The sequence below is a fragment of the Charadrius vociferus genome, unplaced genomic scaffold, assembly GCF_000708025.1.
Source record: "Charadrius vociferus isolate BGI_N301 unplaced genomic scaffold, ASM70802v2 scaffold72, whole genome shotgun sequence".
NCBI classification, from domain to species: domain Eukaryota; kingdom Metazoa; phylum Chordata; class Aves; order Charadriiformes; family Charadriidae; genus Charadrius; species Charadrius vociferus.
Window position 1 is genome coordinate 186,906 of NW_009647830.1, and position 22,454 is coordinate 209,359.

Below are 22,454 nucleotides of genomic sequence, written 5' to 3' on the forward strand. Positions count from 1 at the left end.
TTTCTCAAATTTTTATACCTTTACCAAGCTCTCTATTTGTAAGAGAGACATTAGACTTTAATTGGTGTATTATTTGGGCAGCTGGCAAAGATTAGACACATCATGCAAAACCAAAACATCTGTTCCGATCTGGACATTTTCAGCTGGCTGTCAATTCAGATAGGCATGAAAACATCCTTCTGCTCCAAATTCACTGTTAAAAGTGGTGAGCCGGGACTAGCACTGTGGCCCAACATCGCCTCTGCAGAGAAATTAATTGTTTTGCTATTGTATACAACTACTCATTAATAAAAGCAAGTTGAGGACTGATCCAGGGCCCCAAACCTACACAGTATATTTCATACCCCTAAAAGCTTAATGTTAACCCTTTATAGGGGCCTTGGAGAAAACTATTTTGTAATAGTAGCCCAAGTGGAGCCAGGATGAAGCATTACCAGTGCAGACATTCACAGAGCCAGTGTTTGACCTAGCTTTTTGGCTTTATTTTATTGAACAGGTATATAATGAAGGTATGGCAATTCCATGAAAAGATGAGAAATATGTCTTCCAATTGATCCATATATTCTGGTAGTGCCACTGAAAATTTTCACTTGTTGTACACTGATCAATTAGAAGAAAACTGCTTCAGAGCCAGGGCTCTCCTCTAATTATCTGTCTAAAGCAGGAGAGCATTTAGCTGCACAGGAAAAGTTCAGTCCTTACATCGATCTGTTTCCTTTTTTCAGCAAACATGCAACACTTGGCAAGTAAGAAGAGCTAACCTATTTGTAGATATCTGCGTCCATGTTCTGTGCCCAAGTGTCATAATAATTGTATGCAAAATTTCTCTTCTTTATTAAATGACTTTGGCATACACAGAATTTTGGAAGAATTAAAGAAATTTCAAAAATTCCTATCAGCAATAAATAAAATCTCTAGAACATATATGTTCAGAAATCTGTATTTATGGGATTTTAGCATAGGAATTAGTTATTTCTTTAAATGATAAAGTAGATGGACTAAAATCGTACCATTTCATTTTATTTGACTAAAAATGCATAAATCCTACAATAACGGGAAAATGTTAATACTTGCCACGTGTTAGAACACATTCTAGAATGACTTTTACCAGAAATTACAGTCTTTCACAGGGAGCTGCAGAACAATCGTACACAATGTCCAAACCTCACATCTACAAATCCAGTGTCAGTCATCACATGGAAAAATTACTGATGATCCCAGCGTAACTTCAGAAACCCACGCACTGAAAAATGCATATTGAAAAATATCATTTATCCAAGAGCAGATACAGTCTCATTTACTCTCTAGGGATTTGCCCAGGTGATCATTTTTCATACCAAATCCTGCAATTGGTGCATTGGTGCAAAATCCCAGTACAGACAGGGCAACCCTCTTAACTCGCTCAGTGCGTGGGACCTTTCTGGCTGGTTTCTGCATGGTATTTGCACGAAACTCATGGCACGTCTCCAACATACGCACCATGGGACTGCATCGCACAGGTGCTGCACTCCCAGGCTGCAGGGCAGGCTCGCAGTTTCTCCTCAGCGTAGCCTCAATCTCCTGGAGGGACGCCCCTTGGGTGCCGCAGCGTAGCCCTGCACGCGCGTATCGTGCCCTTGCACTAGCGCTGTTGTACGAGGGGCCTCGCACGGCTCCCAAATCAGTTTAGTCTGGGCACCCCGCAGTGTGTTCGCAGTGCTGCATGGGCAGCGGCGCGCTGAACTCGCTGTGCTTGTGTGCAAAGGAAAAATTTGAGAGGAGTAAGGCTATGATCCAGCACAGGCAAGCCCTGTCCAATGCAAGGGTGTATCACCCAGCTTCAAGCTGCAGTTTTTGGCAGTTTAGGCTGTCTAATTGATCAAGGAACATCTGCAGCAGCCAGAGCTACACCTATCGGGGCCCAGACTACACACAGCGGCTGTGTGACATGGCCCATACGACCTTTCACATTAACAGTGACATTATTGAGCTGTAAACCCACTTAGTCAGTTCCCACTTCATCAGTAAGCCCTCAATTGCTGTTAGCTGGTCCAAGACTCCTGGAATCCTCAGAGTAGTCAGACCCTGAGATTTTACTTTAGTTCATGAAGCCTGAGACTTTACTTTGGTTCATGAATTTTTCTTTGACTCCACTAAGTTCACAGAAGGCCCAAAGTGTTTGTGCATGCCAAGAAGCTCTGCAGGAAAAGCTTTCTTTTCTGGGAAATTTATAAGGCTTGCAGAGCCCCAGCTCTGATATCCATTTGCCCAAGCCTTGAATCCTCCAATATTTTTTTTGCTGCCCCACTGTATTTAAATAATCAAGAAAAAACTCACTTTTGCATTAAAAAATATTCTGTACAAGTTATCTAAAACATTTTCCAAAACATCTTCTAAGACATCACAAATGCAACTGTTGGCAACAGCCTAGAGAGAGGACACCTCTCGGGTCTCACCAGTTCGGTCCCCCTTGCCTCCCTTCCAGGATCCAGCTACCCTAAAATAACCTCCTGTGGGCAGACTCTTGTGTTGCAGCACCCACAAAATAATATGAGGTTGCTACACGCCTGTGAGGGGGCAGTAAGTTGCTTTATGCTGTTTGTGCTTTAGCGCTTGAACTTGTCTGTGGACAATTGCTATGGAGCAGCCGGTATCTGGCAGCGAGTCTTGCCGGACACTGGCTTCTGGGTCTGCTCTGTTGTTTGCAAGACAGAGGAAATGTGGTAGGAAGGCATAGACTCACCATATTTACCAAAGCTAAAAAATATTTCTCTACTCACTTTGCTAGTTTTGATCCCACGTCAACACACAGCAGCCACTGAAATCACACTTGGAGACTTAATCAAGAATGTGCATTAATATAATTAATCACCTGTCAAATGCGAGAAGAGAAACCAAATTCTTTGCTGATTTACACCATATTAAAGCCAATTGGATTGGATGAAGAGCAAAGTCGAGGTTGCAGCTGGTACATACACATGTAAATATGGTACATAATGTACATATATCATGTAAAAATAGAAGTGTACACTCTTGTTTGTAGGCTAAGCTGTAGAGAATGAAGTTCAAGTTAAAAACATGCAAGTTTCATTCCTTGCAGACACCTTCTAATATGACTGCATGTTTCCTAAGAGACTGCTCTTACAGTTCTTACTTAGATTTGACAGTAAAAACACTTTTATTGTTTGGATTATTTCCTCCACTTGCTAGTACATCTAAGGAAGGTACTGGTATACATATTTTTAAAACAGAAAATAATTAAGTTCAGCAAACTTTCTTGCATCTCAACTCAGGTTTGGTTTGGTTTGATTCAGTAGCCATGTTGCTGAAGTTGGATGCCAGTTCTATCAACTGTGTAAGAATCAGCACAACATCCCTGATACACGGCTACAAGAGGAGAATAATCTGGATAATTTGAAGTTTGCATACCATTTCCACATAGCAAACCCAGTGTACTGCCACATCATATACTCATTAAATACAAACCCTACACGTATTGGGTCAAATTGGCCAGCAGAGCCCCCAGCAAAGACAATTTACGATTGAATAAATGACTTAACTTGATGTTTTAAAAGAAAAACGGAATCCCTGGAATTACTGTAGTGTATCCTAAAAGTAAAAAAAGCCAAAAGGAAGACTTCATCTATAATGCGGTAATTGAAGAAAAGTTAAGTTGAAACTGTGTGGAACACAGATACTGTGTTCCCATGATATAGAAATAGCGTAACTGGCAATCTACCAGTGCATATTAGTAACTTCTTTAGAATTATACATGCTTATTTTCTTGCATATACATGCCGTAGTCAAAAGTATGTGTGATCAAAAACATGTTCAGATGTGCCAAGAACTTTGTCTCGACTCAAAATAGCACTCCCAAAAGAAGGTAACGGGACAGACATGAAAGCAAATACAATTCATTCACTAAAAATACATTCAGTTAAAATGTTGGCCTGATCCATACAAAGATGTGAAACACTTAATATCAAGCATGCAAGAAATGCCACTAAACCCTCTGGGTCTCATCTATTGATTACACAGATGAATGTTGTGAGTGGCCATTACTAATAGAAATAATCTTCTATTTAAATAAGAAATCTCTTCCCCTTTATGAAACCAGACATTTGTTACGTCATATTTTAATTTATCAAAGAAAAAAATAATTTCAGTTTGTTGCTTGATAAACTGTCAGATTAAGATAAAAATCTTCAATTTTTTTCCCTCTTTTTGCTAGCAAACAGCTGCTTCTCCTGTTTCTCTTCCTAATTTGTTAGTCTCAGTAAGCACACATACACATCTCTCCATAATACATTTTCTCTTACTGATTTGGAACAAGATTTTCACAAAAGCCTCTGTAATTTAGGAACATGTCTAATTTCAAGAGTGGCATCATTTGGGAGTGTTAACTCCCATTAAATCATCAGTTTTTCTCATGCAAGCTAAACCACAGAATTATTCACATTTAATTATTTAAAAGTTTTTTAATTCAAACACTTTTTCATGCTCTTTGTAATATTAGAACACTATTTTATAACTTATTTTCACCCTTTTTTTTTTGTTTAATAGACATATTCTATCATCTATAGCTGTATACTGTATAACAGTGCTCCTTTTACATCTTCGGTCTTGCAGCAAGGTGTCTCTCACTGTCTGAACTCAGATATTAATTTTGCAACTCTAAACTCTCTTTTATGTTTCTACAATTTTCTATGCTTCGTTTCTCTTTAATAAATTGAACCAATGGACCTGTCTGGGAATTTTCTGTTGGATTTTACCTTCTCAGATTCCCCAGCGAGTCACTAACGGTGTTCTTCACCTCTTCCTTTGCTGGGTTAAAAAATCTTTCCTTCAGTGAACCGAACCCTTTGAAAGGCATTTTGTCTTTCTTCTTCAGTAAATCCCTTATGTTAACAAGCATTCACTTCTGCTGTCATATTTCCTGATGCCAGACTCGGGAGCATCCGCCAGTCCCCCGGGTGACCTCTGCAATTACAACCAGTTGCTCAAGAAAGGAGCACGGAAGGGAAAAAAAAAATAATAAAAAAAATCAAACCAAATCTTCCAGAGACAGAAAGTCAGTCAGGAAGAACTCTGGAGTGAAACCCCCTGGGAAGCGCTCAGGGATTCGGCAGTGCACTTGCAGCAGCTCTGCCACGCATCCGTGCAGGGTCGGGTACCTGTATGGGGACAGTAAGTCCGGAGGCTGCAGCTGGAGCGCTGGAGGTGCTGCCCAGGGCTGGTGTCCCTGGCTGGGCAGGAGGCTGCTGCCTGCTCCACCGGCAAACCTCAGGCTGTCTCGCTGGGGCTCATCCTCAGTGCCTCCCTCCCTCCCTCCCTCTCTCCCTCCTCTGCCTCTTTCACGCTGAGATCCTGTGGAAGGTGGTGCTATAGTAACGGACACAATACCTGTCCTCAAGCCACTCCAGTTCGTTAATAAGACCTCATCTATGGCAAGGGCAAGAAGTTTATTAAACATTTATGAGTCCTTTCTGCAGGGAAGGGATTATTGCAAGCTATGGTTCCCATTCGCTCTGTACCCCCCAGTGCACCTGCTGGGTTGAACCCGGAGCCACCATCCCCAGCCTGGTCATTTATTATTGATGTTGCCGGGCCCTTGGGCAGACAGACACAGAGGTGCGTTGGTGCGATGCTGTTTGGCTAAGCAATGAAAGACCGGCTTTAAATTAAATGCATCGCATGTTTGAAACACAAAGTGGCTGAGAGAGGTGAGCCAGTCCAACTCAGCGTGACTTCATGACAACAACACACTTTTCCTAGCATGGCGGGAAGCATTTAGTGAAAACACTTGTGGAAACGCAGCCGGCTAGTACGCTCGTCAAGCCTGAACATGGGCTGGAGTCAAATGAAGAAATTCTGCTTTTGGCCAGGCCTCAGTTATTGGGTTTGGGTTATAGGTGACAAGAAAAAAAAATCGTTCAGGTTGTCAGAAAAACTGAGACCTTTGCGTTTGCCACGTTCCCCTCTTTCTCCCAAGGAAAGTTAAATTAAGAGCCTGTCAGTGCCTTGTCAGGCCACCAGCAGGAGAAGAACTGGTTTCCCCTGGAAACCCCCAGCTGCTCATTGCCACGTGGGGGGCAGGTGGGCAGGCAGCTGCCCACCCGCCCACCAACCCCGGCTCCCGCTCTGCCACCAGCCGCCGGCTGCCCCTGAGCCAGCTGCTGTGGCTCCGCTCCCTCGCGGTTGTCCTTCCAGGCACAGGGGCCGCGCTTCCCCCCCTAACTTCTCTTCTGGGCTTGGTCTGCCCAGACTCTACAGAGAGAGAGAGAGAAGGAACGAGAAAGCAAGAAGGCGATTCCTCCAGAGAAACAAACTGGATCTGAGTTGTTTTCACTTACAGACTCATCATTTGGGTGTTTGAACACAGTCAGTAGGATCGAGTGGGATGGAAATCTGGGCCAAAGCAGGGCAAGGACTGTCAACACCTCCATTCCTCCCCTGGCTCCTTGCATGGGCCACCCCTCTCTGGGTTTTAGATGTCTCCATAATACAAATACCATATGCCTGGATTGTCCCAGCTCCACTACGAGGAAGGGAATATTGGAAAAATCACTTCCTCGTGGTTAGGTGAAGCAGGCAAGCATCCTGCACTGGAATCTTTTATTCCTAGTATAAACGAGGAGAGGAGAGGAGAGGAGAGGAGAGGAGAGGAGAGGAGAGGAGAGGGCAGTCCTTGGGAGCTGAGGAAGTTTTGCTTCTCCTTTTCTCTTTCTTTGCCTCTTTTGTCACCGAACTGGTTACAGTTTCTTTCTCCTCTTTGAATAATTCATATGCTATTTGGCTGGAGCCTCTTTTGTCACCAAACTGGTTACAGTTTCTTTCTCCTCTTTGAATAATTCATATGCTATAGAGCAGTGCTGGAAAACTCCAGGCTCAGCCCAGGTAACTCAGACACTTGTCCTAGCAGACAGTCCTCCCATAGACAGCAGTAAGTGCAGCTACGGCCACGGCGCCAGCCAGCTCCCAGCGCTACCTGCCCGTACACCCATAGCAGGGCTTCCCTGGGTGTATTTCTGTCTAGTTGGGTCGAACAGCAACTGCTCTCACTCAGCTCAAGGGCTGCCCGGTGGACTCTCCCTGCAGCGTGTCTTACTGCCCCGGGACCAGCTGCACCTCCTCCTCCTCATGCTGCTCAGGCTTGGGCCTGGCCATCTCCACATCTGGCCAAGAGGAGGCAATTCCTCCAGGTTTCCTCACTCCAGACCCCTGGCCCTAGTGCACCCTGGCCCACCGGGGCACGCTGACAGCCAGAGCAGCAAGGTCACCACTGTGGAAAGGAGCACAGGCCCAACACAATCGCACACATGCATTAAAACTGGGTCTCCAGTTTTCACGCAGAAAACGAACCCTAGCAAGGCTAACTGCCAGACATCAGAGGCATGTTTCTTTTTAGGGATATATACATGTAGAAATTTATAATGAAATTGTCTTCCGCTTAAACAAACATGTACTTGCCAGCATTTGAGGGAGTTTCCTGAATGCTCGTAAGGCAGCTGAACACCTGAAACCATGTAAGAACCCGGCTGCAAACCGGAAACGGTGCAAATTCCAGTGCAAGGAATTCACCTTGGAATACTGGGGCTCAAACTGGAAAGTGGTATTCAAAACCTCTATCTCCCAGTGACTGTGGAACAGAGGTTTTTAGTTTGCTCTTCTTTCTGGATTTCTGGTCCTGCTTCAGTTAAAGAGAGCACAGAGCAGACACAAGAAAGGAGCTACACTCAAAATGTTGAGCTTTGTTCACTTATCGGTACATTCTCTCATTGCATTCAGCATGGAAGTCTTAAGTCTGTCCTTCCTGCACCTGGGAATGCTTCAAGCAGCTCCCTCAGAGGTATGTACTGGCTGGCATCTGGCAGGGTACATTTCCCTCACAGGAGGGGCTCTCATTAGCATTATTGCCCACCTCACCACTCGCAGGACTGTACATTTCTCGCAGCAGGTTTCACCTCTCCCTCCTCTTTACGCTTTGCAATCCTCCCATTGCCTGCAGTTCTGCACTGCTGCAGCCATGGCCCCTTTTGAAATTCACTGACCCTTTCCCTAAGGCTTAAACAGAGGGTCTTCCTCACTCTTACTTTGCTGCAGGGATGCTGCTGCTCCACAGGGCAGAGCTGCTTCTCCGCTTCCTCCTCCCCAGGGTTCACAGAGCAGTAAAATGTCCGGGCTCCAAAATGCTGCTGCAGAGAGCATCACAGCAGCTTTGCAGTGCCATGCTCTTGTTGGGGGACCAACTAATTCCCAGCAAGGATGTGATGGATGAGGCCACGGCAATCCCTGCGCGACTAATCCCAGTACGCATTCTGGAGCACCAGCTGAGGAAATCTCTTTTCCTTTACAAGACCTAATATGATAGCCCTTATGGACCCAGCTGTCATTGTTCCTAGTAATTTCTTTCCTGTTTTAACCCTATGCCTTAATTTTCTTTTGCAGAAATTAAATTACCCCATTGTGATTCTCCTTCTGATGCTTCAGACCTTCTTAAAACACATTGTATTATGTCATATCATTGCAAGTCTGCTGCTTGCAAGTTGGAATCTCGGTCCAAGACACAGCATGATTTAGGCCTGCACTTGCAAAGAAATATTTTGCAAAATTATAACTAGTCCTGGCTCATACAACTTGTAGCTACCACTGAAACTACAGACTCATACCCCCAAAGACCTCTAGTAAGGCTGTATTAAAACAGTATTTTAAAGCAAATGTGGACATAAAACCAGCATGCAGACAACCACTGCTGTGGGCTCGTATACTATCATTACCTCCGGTACTCAAGGATAAAACGAGTTGTAAAAAACCTTGGAAACTGGTCAAACGCACATATAGGAGATGTGCCATTCTAACAGTAGCTGTGCCTTGCAGACATAGAGCTAGATTTGGGATTGTGGCATCCCCTTAAGAAAACTGAGCATGAAAATCTCAGAGCTAGCCATAAACATAACTCTCACCTGGAAGAATAGTTTCTACAGGGGCAAGTAAAGGTACACCTAGAGGCTGTCTGATTTGTTACAGTTATTTCTTTTCTTGAAAAGCCTGGGAAAATCATCTTTATGCTACTCCTGCTGTTGATTCCTCAAAATAATGGTTGGGGTAAAGTCTTTGCCACATTTAAAGGGAGAATTTCTCTACTGGTTTCAGTGCAGACTGGATAGCGTACACATTTCATGTGCAGGCGTCATTCAGACAGCGTGCATCTGTTAACTAGGATTCCCGATACAGCTTTGCGAGCGACCACTTCACCCAATGTTTGCAAAATATAAAATTTTTAACTCTTTACAAACATTTAATCATCATAATCATTCACACCCTGACACTAACATCCTGGGAAAGTCAATGTAACCTTTTGGTGTCTCTACTGAATTACTATTCAGATGCTTCACTTCGTGCAGTGTGGTCAACCTTAACAGCCGCCAAAGGCTGCTGGGGTCCTCCAGTGGAGACACGCGCAAGTGCAAAGCGTTGTCACAGCCTGGGCGGTCGAGGTCAGACTAGAATAACCTTGTTAATTTTTAATCGTTTTCTTTTCAGTTCAAGGCCATGTGGTCACATCCCTGGTGCTTGTAGCTGCTTGTTGGATCACAGTTTACTCTCTGTTATTCCTCTGGCGGAACTTTCCTTTGGTAAAGCGAGTTACTTATCTGTGGCTCTGGGCTTCCCAGGTGACTTCATATTTTAGGTCTTACCAACAGCTCAGAGGTGTTAGAAAATCCTGGGCGACTTGCCTCCCTAACTTAAGATGTCTTAAAATGAAATTGAATTAAAACATTTTAAAATTTCAGAATTACATCTCTTTGGAAATTTTAAATACCTACTTTTTCTTCCAAATGGAGCAAAGTAATGAAGCAGAAGTGGTAAATACTGGTTTCATCTGCACCTAGGCCATATGACTGGTGGGCTTTGGTGTCTACAGCAGTGTGAGTTTGACAATGCTTTTCCCATGGACAAGACCTTTGTAAAAGTTGTCTGGTAGATTTGTTGGTATCTTGTCAAGCGTGTGCTACCCTGCTGCTTATTTTTTATACAAAGTAGCAACTGAGGATCCTAGAAATTTTTACTCCTACAGAGAGGATTGAAATTGGCTCAAAACTTAAGGGAGGACACAGAGGAAGAGACAGGATGACCACATATGTTTTGTATCAGCAGGGCACAAAGCTAAAACCACATTTGGGGTCCTAAGAAATCACAAGATTATAGCTCAGAAAGCATGAGCGTTCTTCTCTGAATGGGTGTATTTTACCTTCTTCCTTTCTGATGTTTCAGGGAGCGTTAAAGTCACTCAAAGCAGAAATTATCACCTCACCTCAGGAAGCAGAACGTTAAACAAGGCAAATAAAAATCCTCCAGTAGTAGACAAGAGTTGCAATACTGCACTTCTCCTGACACTGGGGCACAGCACTCAGGGAACAAAAATGCTCACGTGATTCTTGTCCATGGTCAGCTTCTTCAGGGGAGGGGACAGCAGCAGCCTTAGCTTTCTCCTGAAACCAATTATTTCCAAAGAAAATGTGTCAACTGTGGTTTTCATATGAGAGTCTCTTTCATCTTTCCTTGTATTTCCAGCAGAAATCACAACTGTAGGTACAGTAAATAAAAGAAACAAGAAAAGAAGTGTCCAGACACAATAAAAGGACATTTAGATATGTCTCAGAAATGGCCATGTAAAGATAAGCGTGAGTGAAGATAATTTCATTCATCATGGAACTGAGTATCAAGCAGAGATTAAAAGCTAACCTAAGCAATAACACCTTTGAAATCACAAACCTCACCACCATGTGTGCTTGCTGGAGCACACATCTGCTACGTGCTCCCTGGAAACATGGGATTATCAGCATCGGGGTATGAGTTCAGGATTCCACGGGTGAGATCAGGGTTCCTAGGTGAGTTTCCATATTACCTTCTCAAAGGAGTTTCTCTCAGAGCTTTGCACATGCAAAGGTGCACTCAAATGACAAGCATATTTTATCACGAGATGTGAAACTTTGGGGTGAAACTATTTCTTCCTTTGTATTTGTATAGTGCCTGGTGTACCAGAGACCCTTTTTCTATTGGCATCTGCAAGAATCATTGTTACATTACACAAAAGAAGAGTACTACAGGAACCCAGCCTTCAAGATCCACAGCATCTGATGTCAAAGATAAAAAGGGTAACCTGGGATCTCATGTTATACAAGGGTTTGGATTAAATGATCAAAATGGTCCTTCAGGTTTTGAAATCTGTGGCTTTAAAACATCTGCACTTTTCCTCCATAAATCAAGATGGATTCAAAGACTTCAGGATTCTGACTTCTATTTTACCGTATGTGAGAACTGCTTTGTTTCCCACTGTGTCAAAACGCTTTGTGTTGAGTCAGCCCAAATAAAAGTTTCAGATAATATGTATGTTTCCCTGGTGTCTGTGGCAAAACAGGCCTTAATTTCAAATGGTTAAAAAATTCGTCTTTAGTTTCTAGGTTCTGCTTCCTGATCAGGTAGCTGATAGGAAAGAAATTTGATCACAGTTAGACAAGAAATAAAAATAGGTGATCCTGGGATACTAACAACAAATAAATCAATAATGGAAATAGGAATTCTGATTTATAGTTTTCCTTACTGGAAACTGCTAATTAAATGGTTATTTATTACACCTTACACAGTAAGCAGGAGGGCTTTTTAAAGCATTTCTGTGTGAAAAGCTATTATGTAGAGTACACCTGTTTCCCCTCAAAAGGATAGAGCTTCTGTATCATTGCACTAACTACTACAGATATATTTAGTGCTAGAAAACATTTTTTAATTTTCAGTTTCATACAATTAAATATGTTAAGCATGAACCTCTCCCATAGTAGCCCTCTCTAAGGTAAAAAAAAAAGTTCCATATATAAAGCAAATAACCACTGTGTAAAATGCAGTTTTCTAAATCTGATATTTTTGTGGCTAACTTTGCAAACACTCTTCACTGCTCTCCCAAAATTGAATGGGTCTAAATGCCAAGAAAGGGTGACAATACATCTTCTGGGGGGGAAAAAAAAAAAAAAAAAAGGACAAAATAAAACCAGTGTATTGAATATGATTATTTCTGTGCATATGGGAATACTCTCTGTTATTTAAAAATAGGTCCTTTTTTAGTTTCACAAAGCAGTATAAGGAAAGTCTTGTAGCTGGATAAGAACATTTCTATAATGTTTGCAATTTATTTGAAAGTTGCTTGGGTTATAGTGACACCTTATGGTAGTTTTATTACATTTTACAGACCGTTTTGAAAGTTAAGATCTCTATTAGCCTGGTAAAGCCTGTCACTATCAGCAAGCAACTGCTTCAATGTTTTTAGAAAGCTTTTTGTTACAAGTTACTCAAGAACTCGGTTGATCCCTTCAGTTTTTCTGTTTGCCCTTTTGCCCTTACTAAGAAAATAGATTTTAAAGGGGAATAGTCTTTGGTACTGTCTTCTTTCCATGTGTAACAGATAGTCTATGCCAGGCAGTATGTGCATAACATGCTATTCAAAACTATCTGTGGTAATACCTGACTCGTGAATACAGTCTCTTACTGGATTGATTCACCAAATTATACCATATAGTTTGTTGTGTCCCTTTAATCCCAGATCCGAACTGTTTTAAGGAAAACATCATGAACGAAGTTAATGAAAATAATTCTTTTAAATACTGTCAAAACCCAAACCTGTCCAATATGTAAGTAAATATCCAAACCAGCTGCTATGTGGAGATGAGAATTTATAAAACCTGCCTTCCTGGAGTTCTGCCTTATATTACTTTTCTAGTGTCTAATAGGAGCAACCTCAGTCCACCGCCTTTCCCTCCCTTGAAGTGCAAAGTTGGTCCCTCTAATGAGCCAATAGTTTCCATAAAACTTATATGAATTCCTTTCCTTTAGTATTTTAATCACCCTCACATCAAACAAGGGTTAAAAGTGGGCAATAGGTCAAAGCTGCAAAGGGCTGAGAGGGAATGAGGGAGAAGGATGACGGAGCAGGCACACTGGTCTTAAAAACAGAGCTTAAAATCTACATCTGCTACAGTTTCCTTGGAAGGAGGACTTGTGTTTATGCTGACCTGCAGGCAAAGATCATTTATATTAAAATAAAATAAGCTCAGGAATAAATTTTATGTAGCCCCTTCTCATTAAAAAAATGGATTATGGCATAGAGAGACAGCTTGAAATGGCAAGTCAGCTTTTTGTTTCAGCAAAATAAGTCTGTTTAAAATTAATATTTTAAGTGCTGACAGCCCATGTTTGTGCCTAAATATAAAGTCATCTCTTACAATCTATAAATTAGAAAATTCAAAACCCACACATTTTTGCAGGAGTTTTAAGGATCTTGCTAAGCTAGCTGAAATCACTGGCTAAGCACCTAGCACCAGCTGCGGGTTTTTTTTAAAGAGCGGGAAGGCTATCGATTCTATTTCCATTTAAAAACACTAATTTTTTAAGGTTAATAAACTGAGCAACACTGAAGAAGCAAAACCTTCTCTTACCTTACAATACCTGCATAAAAAAGAACTGAAGAAGAAAGCATTTCATCAGCTGCAGCATCTTGCAGGACACGGTGATCAGTAATGCACAGTTCGGGACAGCGCTTGTAATTACTAGTACTAATACTAGTAATTCAGATGATTTTGTTTTAAAACACACAGGTTTAATAAAGTTCCTTTTTTATGAATCTAAGCTCTACATCGTTTTATATATTAAATATTTTACCTACCTTTCCCCAGAAAATGTCTGCTATAGCAAAACATGAAAAAAAAGAGTAATTCATTCAACTTTCTAATTGCAATCATTCGGTCTAACACAGTAGTCTTTTTCCAATGAAAATAAACACACAGAAATTAAACATTCCAATAAGCGTGTTACGGCTAAATGAAACCTGGGCCCAAGCAGCTGCCCGTCGGCAGCAGCAGTTGTCAGGAGCGGGCGGGTGGTGGGCACTATCTCAAAGAAAACAGGTCCATGGCTATGGGGCTGGCACTGGCTATTCTGTCATTTTGGCAGATGACAGCTTCCACTCTCCTCTCTGGGTTGTGGTCTGGTTTTTGTTTTGGTTTGGTTTGACCTGCTCTAGGTGATCCCTGAAAGCTGCCTCTCTGCTCTGCACGGTTGCTGTGTCACTCTAGGGTCTGAATTTGGTGATGCTCTGGATCGCTTAACCTGCAGCTGGTTTTCACAGAATCACAGAATGGTTAGGGTTGGAAGGGACCTCTGGAGATCATCTAGTCCAACCCCCCTGCCAGAGCAGGGTCACCTACAACAGGTTGCACAGGACAGCGTCCAGGCGGGTTTTGAATGTCTCCAGAGTGGGAGACTCCACCACCTCTCTGGGCAGCCTGTTCCAGTGCTCCACTACCCTCAAAGTAAAGAAGTTCCTTCTCATGTTAAGATGGAACTTCCTATGTTCAAGTTTATGCCCATTACCCCTCGTCCTATCACTGGGCGCCACTGAAAAAAGACTGCTCCCATCCCCCTGGCATCCTCCCGTTAAGTATTTGTAAGTATTAATAAGATCCCCCCTCAATCTTCTTTTCTCTAGACTAAAGAGACCCAAGTCCCTAAGCCTTTCTCCATAGGAGAGATGTTCCAATCACCTAATCATCTTCGTTGCCCTTTGCTGGACCCTCTCCAGCAAAGGACAGTTCCCTGTCCTTCTTGAACTGGGGAGCCCAGAACTGGACACAGTACTCCAGATGCGGTCTCACCAGGGCAGAGTAGAGGGGGAGGATGACCTCCCTCGACCTGCTGGCCACACTCTTCTTGATGCACCCCAGGATGCCATTCGCCTTCTTGGCCGCCAGGGCACATTGCTGGCTCATGGTCATCCTGTTGTCCACCAGGACTCCCAGGTCCCTCTCCACAGAGCTGCTCTCCAGGAGGTCAGCCCCCAACCTGTACTGGTGCATGGGGTTATTCCTCCCCAGATGCAGCACCCTACACTTGCCCTTGCGTGTCAGCCACCCCTCCCAGTTTTGTGTCATCAGCAACCTTGCTGATGGTACACTCTATCCCTTCATCCAGATCATTGATGAATATGTTGAACAAGACTGGGCCCAGTACTGACCCCTGAGGGACACCACTTGACACTTTTAATGTGTCTCCTTCAGTCTCACGCTGCCCGTAGAACAGGTAGCAAAGGACACATGTGCCCGATCACCAGCCACCTCCATCACACAGCCTGGCAGCTTGCCAGAGCTGGACCCTCAGGCAGAGGTGCAGAGCCTCAGGTTAGGTTGCCTTCTGCTGCCTCTCAGGGCAGAGCAACGATCTCCTAATGAGATCAGTGTCCTGCTGATACTGAGCCAGTGGTGTGCCCTGGTGGCCAAGAAGGCCAATGGGCTCCTGGGGTGGAAAAGAGCGTGGTCAGCGGGTTGAGGGAGGTTGTCCTCCACCTCTGCTCTGCCCTGGTGAGGCCACATCTGGAGTACTATGTCCAGTTCTGGGCTCCACCGTTCAAGACAAACAGGGAACTACTGGAGAGAATCCAGCAGAGGCTACAAAGATGATCAAGGGAATAGAGCAGCTCTCTTATGAGGAAAGGCTGAGAGATCTGGGTCTGTTTAGCCTGGAGAAGACTGAGAGGGGATCTCATCAATGCTTATAAATATCTAAAGGGCAGGTGTCAAGAGGATGGAGCCAGGCTCTTTTCAGTGGTGGCCAGTGACAGGACAAGGGGCAGTGGGCACAAGCTGGAACACAGGAAATTCCATCTCAACATGAGGAAAAACTTCTTTACTTTGAGGGCGACAGAGCACTGGCACAGGCTGCCCAGAAAGGTGGTGGAATCTCCTTCTCTGGAAGTATTCGAAACCCACCTGGATGCATTCTTGTCCAACCTGCTCTAGGTGAAACTGCTTGGGCAGGGGGGTTGGACTAGATGATCTCCAAAGGTCCCTTCCAACCACTACCCTCCTGGGATTCTGTGAAGAGCAACAGGCACAAAATTCAGGCTTACACTGCCTTAAACTCAGCATTCTCTTACCAAGTATCACCAAAAAACCCCACCAAATTGTCAAATTGGCAGAGCACTCTGATTTTTGTTGCCCTTTTACCACTTTACACAGCCACACTGTGCCTGTGGGCACTGATGTAGGAAAGAAAATCGAAGAGAGAGGAGCTGCAAAAGATGGCTGCACCAGAGAGGGCCTGGAAAAGGAGCAGGCACACAGTCTTAAGAAAAATTCTGGCAAAATAAGTGCTATACATGGGATTGAGCTCACTTAAACTGGCAATTATGTATGAAGAGACCTCCACTTATTTAATTTCTCCAACGTGCAGGAAATCAAGGCTTTGTACTATCTGTGTCATGAAAAGAATAAGGAAACACCTCCTACCCAGCAGCCAGTTAATGATCTGAATAGCTTAAGTAATATGTATAGTGCTTGTTTAATCAAAGAGCTTCAACTGTATGGCTCTGGTTTGCAAAATGTGGCAGTGAGTATAATGCAAAGGTGACATTTCACTGTAAATCATTTTCTTGTAATGGTTGTCAATCAGTAAGAATCAAGCAAGGTATTCCTTAGGAAACATAGAACATATATGCACAATCAAATTACAAAAAACTCAACTAATTTTAAAGAGTTTCCTGCTTGCCAAGTAATAAAAAAAGAACAGATTAATCAATAATTTAATCTTGCATGGGATAACAATGAAAATATATCAGTACTTTATATTGAAATCACTTATATTGCAGAAATGCCATTTATTATCTATCAAGTCAGAAATCCACAACAAAAACTATTTCTCTTGCTTGTTTTATACAACAGATCAAGGCTTTGAGCACAGCTGGCATCAAAATTGTATGCAGTGTGATCCAAACATTTTTAAACCTATTTTATTTTTTTTTAGATAGATTTTCTCTATTTTGTAACCTAGTAAAGCCAGGGTTTGTAGCATAAGGCTTTCTGGGGAAAGGCTACATTTAAAGTTCCTGTTTAACAACAAAACTATGAAAATGACATTCGAGTGTAATTTTACTTTTCCCGATTCTCCTGCTGTGATTTTGTAAGATACAATTGTTGTAAGATACAATTATTTTTAGAAATTCTTTAAAAATAATAATTTAAAAAAATCTAGATAGATTCTTCAGATAAAAGTTATTACTCTAGTTACAAATGTATCCAATTGCTTCGTTAGCATGTTTGCTTATTTGAAATCACTTCTGTAACATCAGCTCAGCATTTACTCACTGCTTTGGTGCTGTAGGTAAGCAGTTATTTTATCAGCATGGCAGGGGGCAAAGGCAAACTCTTTTCTAGTTTTTGGTTTCTTTTTTCTAATTTTTTTTTTTAGCTCTCTTCTCTAGTATTTGATTTTTCTGTTCGGAAAATAAGCCAGTTATTCCTCTCCGTGTTATCTGGTTCTTCAGCCACCTGCCGGAAAGGAAGCTGTGCAAAGTTTTGGGTTCGTTAACTCTTGGAAACCACAGCCCTGAGCTAGCATTAAGGAGACACAGAGACAGACCTGAACAAATGCTGCCTGTGTAGTAGCCTCAGCTCCCAACACCAAACCCCTCAGTTTTCAGGTCAAAGATAATAAAATTTTCATTGATGTAGTTTCAAATGGAGCTTCTGCTTTGATTATCCTTGATTTGAATGGCTAACTATTGCAGAACACTGTAAAACCTCGTCTTTCCAATGTTGTGCAGGTGATGCATTTTTAGAAATTCCGTTAAAAAAGGCCAAATAATGATTAAAGCACAAGCAAAAAACCTTACCAAAAAACCCTTCAATAATTGGTAAGTAGATAGAGGCAGACAGTTAAATCTCTATCATTTCCAAGTTGTTCCACAACCACAACTGCCTTAATTTCCTGTGAGAAACTGCACTGGAGCCATAATATAGTTCCTAGGCAGGTGTCTTACAGAGGAAAAAAAGCAATAATTTTTTTTTTAGGTTTATAGTTTAACTCTAAATTTTATGTCCAGAATACTTAGTAAATTAATTTAGAGCTTGAATAACTGTACTTACTTAGCTGCTCTTGGGTTGATGCGAAGGTAGGAGTTTCTTTCTGGTTTGTAAGTCTGGGGGTAAGTTTGGCACAACAAATTGGAATCCACCTCGTCACCCTAAGAGCCAGTTTACCAGTCTGCAGAGCAACTGCAGTGGTCTTCAGCTGGTGACACGAGTGCAGGACAAAAGCGCAATTGTGTCTGGCAACACGAGGAGAACATTGAATGAACCATTTCTCTTTGTGTAACTCCTCACAAACAGCTCATTTCCTACTGAGCTGCACTCCTCACAACTACAAACTTGACAGGGTAGCACAGCGCGACAAACACTGATAGAAGAAGGATTCCCCTAAAGCTCTGGTGTATGACATACCTAAAGGAGGGCCTAGATATATTTAAGTGATGAAGCAGGGACAATTAGCTGCCAGTAACAAAGCATTCCAGGCAAAGACCAATCAACTGCGAAGACCTCCAGCTTTTGCTGTTTGAAGTCTTAGCTTATCTGAATTCATGAAAGAGCTTATGAAATTGTGAATTCTAAGCCACAACAAACCAACCCAGAACATGTGGATTTCAGCACCTGAAAGAACCTTAAGAAACAGGTAACAGTTACGGATCCTAACAATGTCCAGAAACGGAGGGGACAAAAGGAACATTACCATAGTGAAGGACGTTCAAGTCAGATCAGGACTGTGATCTGCTGAGCAACCTAAGGCAGAGGTTTTCTCCACAGGGTGCCATCAAGTATGTCTCCACCTTACTGGAATTTCACTCTATCATCATCTGCTACTATTGACCAAAAGCTGGCATATAATAGGACTGTCCTCCCCTGATGGATACAGGTGTGGGAGGAATGGGGATGCTGTCACCCTCAGGAAATGAAAATGAGGAGGGAATTGGAGCCACCTGATGCCACCTTTCCACTTCCACCAGATCCAGCTATTTCTTCTTTTACTCTCTCTTCCCATGACATCTCCAGCCAACCATCATGCTCCTAAGCAGATCACGTCTCAGATGTCTCATGCTTGATCATACAAAAAGTGCGTACTAGCTTCTTTCAGAGTGCTGGCAAACTCCAAGCCTGACAAAGCAGTGTATTTTGAAAGCCGGGTTTAGAGACAGGGCTGGTTTCTGAGTACGTGAGCACTGAAAATGCAAATAGAGATCACCATGTGGCACCACAACCCCAGATTCTGACATGGGCTTAGTGTGCTTTCAGAAATGTAAATGCCAGTTTTAGAGACATCTAGTGCATCAGTTTTCCCCCAGGACTTTTATTCTTTGCATGAAGGCAATGTGTGAGCACATTTAACAGATGTCTGGACAGCAACTGCTCTAAGAAAGGAATTAAAAATTACATGGGATAAACTATAATTCAAACAAAATACAGTGATAAAGTTTTCTAAATAAGTTACTAGCAGTTAATTTTATAGAAACTTAAAAAAAAAAAGTATCTTCCAACATGAAAATATGAAAAGTTCATTTATTTCCATAGGCAACTTCATTCACAGTACAAAGTGATATGAATTTCTTGAAATTATCGCTGTACCTTTTACATAATTTTTAAGTAGCCGATCTAAAAGTTGATACAAGAATAAATTTGTTTTTGAAGAGCTGTCCAATAAACCGGTTATACACTAATGCCATGCTATGACAGTTCTAATTATGAATCACAGCTGACACTACAGTAACATCACTTTATAAATCCCATGAAAATTTTAATGTTTTACAATCAAAACATAAAACTGCCACTAGTACAGAGACTGTACGATTAGACATATAAACAAGTATTAAATATTTTGCACAAGGCCTGAGTTCACTATAACACATTTTGATTTACAACTTCATCTCAGAAATCTGTACAGCAGTTAGAACTGTTTCAGAGAACTTAAAAGACAACACAACTTCAGGGGCTTATTTGTTCTGTTGATACAAGTGTGAGGCCTGGAAGGCAAGAGGATTTGGTGTACGAATCGAAGGTTTTACTGCCTTGTGTAATTTCCTTGTAAAGCATTCAAAACCTAATGGAAAGTATGGTACAAGGCAGGACCTCACTTGAAAATCAGCTAACTCATCTGAAATTCTCCAGATATGTTTCCTCACAGCTAGTTCAGAGTAAAAGTTCACCATGAGTATATAAAATGCAGCATATCTCTTAACAAAGAACAAAAAAGAGTCACATATACAACAGGGTATTTCCTCTGTACTTCTCCCCCTCCCTTTTCTTACATTGGAAATGGCACAAATCAGCTATATCTCACCCACCCCCAATAAAAAACTCCTAATCGATAAACAAAGGTCACTCTGAAGTCCAAAAACTTCATCTGCAATGAGGGATCCAGTGTTCATAAACTTACGCTTTAAAACCTTTCCTTTTCTGCTCAAGTCCCGTAGATGCAGGCAGACTAAGCATGAGAATTTATAACAGATAACAAAAGTATCATAGAATTGCTGGCCTGTATGGAAGCCTTGTGGAGTTTTATTCAAATCTAACTTCTCATTTAATCTTTTCTCTTCTGGTGCAACTGAAGTGAAAAATCGAAAATCCTGTAATCTATATACACACTTACTTATCTACCTACAGACATAGATTACATTATAACAGGGGTTATAATACAAAAGTTAACACACATTTTACTTACTTTAAAAGGCCGTTGGGCTATTTGTCCAAGTTCTACACAAATTGGAAACAGGTGTTAATAAAAAGACAAAACTTAACAGAAAAGGAAAGTTTGAAATAATAAGGCTTGAAATGCTGTGCACCTATCCATCCAAAAAATCAGCCTGTTACTTGGGGTATTCAGCATCTGTGCAGACCTTTAAGGCCACAACTTCCCCTCGACATTTCTAATTCACATCACCACTGAGAGAGGAAGACATAGTATCGTCATTTAAAAAAAAAAACACTAGGGCACTTACCCATCTTCCCAATAAAATTTCTCTCCCCATCTCCCAAATAATCGGTGGACTCCTCTGGTAGTGCTGTCCTCCTGCATAAGCAGGTTCCACGGGCTGTTCTGTGCCTTATTCACACCACTCGTGTGAAAAGGAACAGAAGATCTGCTCCCTCCTCCATCCTTGAAACAACACTGGTGCCATTTCAATACCTGTTTCTCTCGAGACAGGCAGACCTAGGGGCTTCTAAGCTAACCTCTAACTCAGTAGTTTCAAGGTTCTTCTCCACCAGCACCAACAGAGAGGGTTTTTCAAGCCTCTTTAATACATCGAGCAGGATTAGTTTGTTTTCTACGACCGAATTTTCAGAGGATGCTTCAGAGACTTTCATACCTAAAACCAAATGGAACCAACAGTTCTAATGTGGGAACCACTGCTGTCTTGGTTCAGTCATGCCCATTTAGCAAGCACCAGAACAGCCAAAGGACAACTGATGCTTATACTTAAGATGTGCAGCTATCTACACTTCTTTTCTCCTTTTGTGGTAAACATAATACAGATAAATCAATTAAAGAATAGGAACTTACTCCCTTCTCTCTACCTTTTCTTTACAAATGAACGTAAAGTCAACCAGGTGGGCTGGGCAGTTCAGCCCAGATCCTGCTCTCATTTCCACAGCGGAATGAAGATCTGCTCGTAGTGGGCGAGCACAGCGGGTGCACAGGGTGGAGGCTGTAAGGTGATGACACAACCTGCCAGGCTTCCACGCTTTTTCCTTTAAATTAGGTTGAATACAAAGGGCAGAAGTTTTGTGTAATTTCCAGTATTGCTCAAGGCATTGTAATAAGAACTTATTTTACATCAGGTTACTTTTTCAGTAACAGAATTTGCAATTTCTCAATCAGATACCAATTTCAGACCTGTTTTCTCCATTGTCTTTTGCATTAGGGCTAGACAGTCGTGCTGCTTCAGGCCAAGCTAAAGGCACCATTGCTTTCCATCCACGTCCAGAAAGAGAAGACCCCTGGAATGCCCACACTGTGTAACGCTGTCGCTTCCTCCTACTCTTTCGCAAACAACAACTTGGATGTGACATACAACTGTTGCTGTCAAACAATGGTATTCACTCTGGCCACAAGTCTTGCAGCCTCTTGCAGGGCCCCAGAATGACGGCTTGTAAGCGAAGAGATCAACTGGGAAAGACTTTCTAAAGAAAAATGATTGTGGCAGGAGCCAAGCGGCACACGGCCTTGGTGACTTACCTCTTGCAACTCCTCTTTCCTTTAAGTTAAGACGAAATAATTAGAGAACTTCACACAAACCCAGTTTCCTGACACACTAAGAAGGAAGCAGCTACAAGGAAGAGGGATTTGACCCTCTCAGTTTAACTGAAGTTATTTTTTCTTTATTTATTTTTAAATAACTGGAAAATTTTGTTGTAACTTTCATAAGCACCCTTTTCAGTTTTCTTTGCTGTTATTCTTCTACTCTGGTCATTTTGAAAATTGCAGCAAACAAGAGAAATCAAAATTATGTTCTCAAATATAAGTAGAAAAAAATCCTATTACTTGAGCCAGGTCAAGATCTTATTCCATCACATTACCACTGCATAGAAGAGTGTCTCTTAATTTAA

General features: G+C 42.1%; 1 protein-coding gene across 1 annotated transcript in view; it reads right to left on the minus strand.

Annotated features, from left to right (window-relative positions):
• SLC17A8 (solute carrier family 17 (vesicular glutamate transporter), member 8) overlaps positions 1-4,852 on the minus strand; it is a 29,904-nt gene extending 25,052 nt beyond the window's left edge. The window contains 1 exon segment of the mRNA XM_009882577.1: positions 4,752-4,852. Within this exon segment, the coding sequence (XP_009880879.1) occupies positions 4,752-4,852 (101 nt within the window).
• Between the last annotated feature and the right edge of the window lie 17,602 nt (positions 4,853-22,454).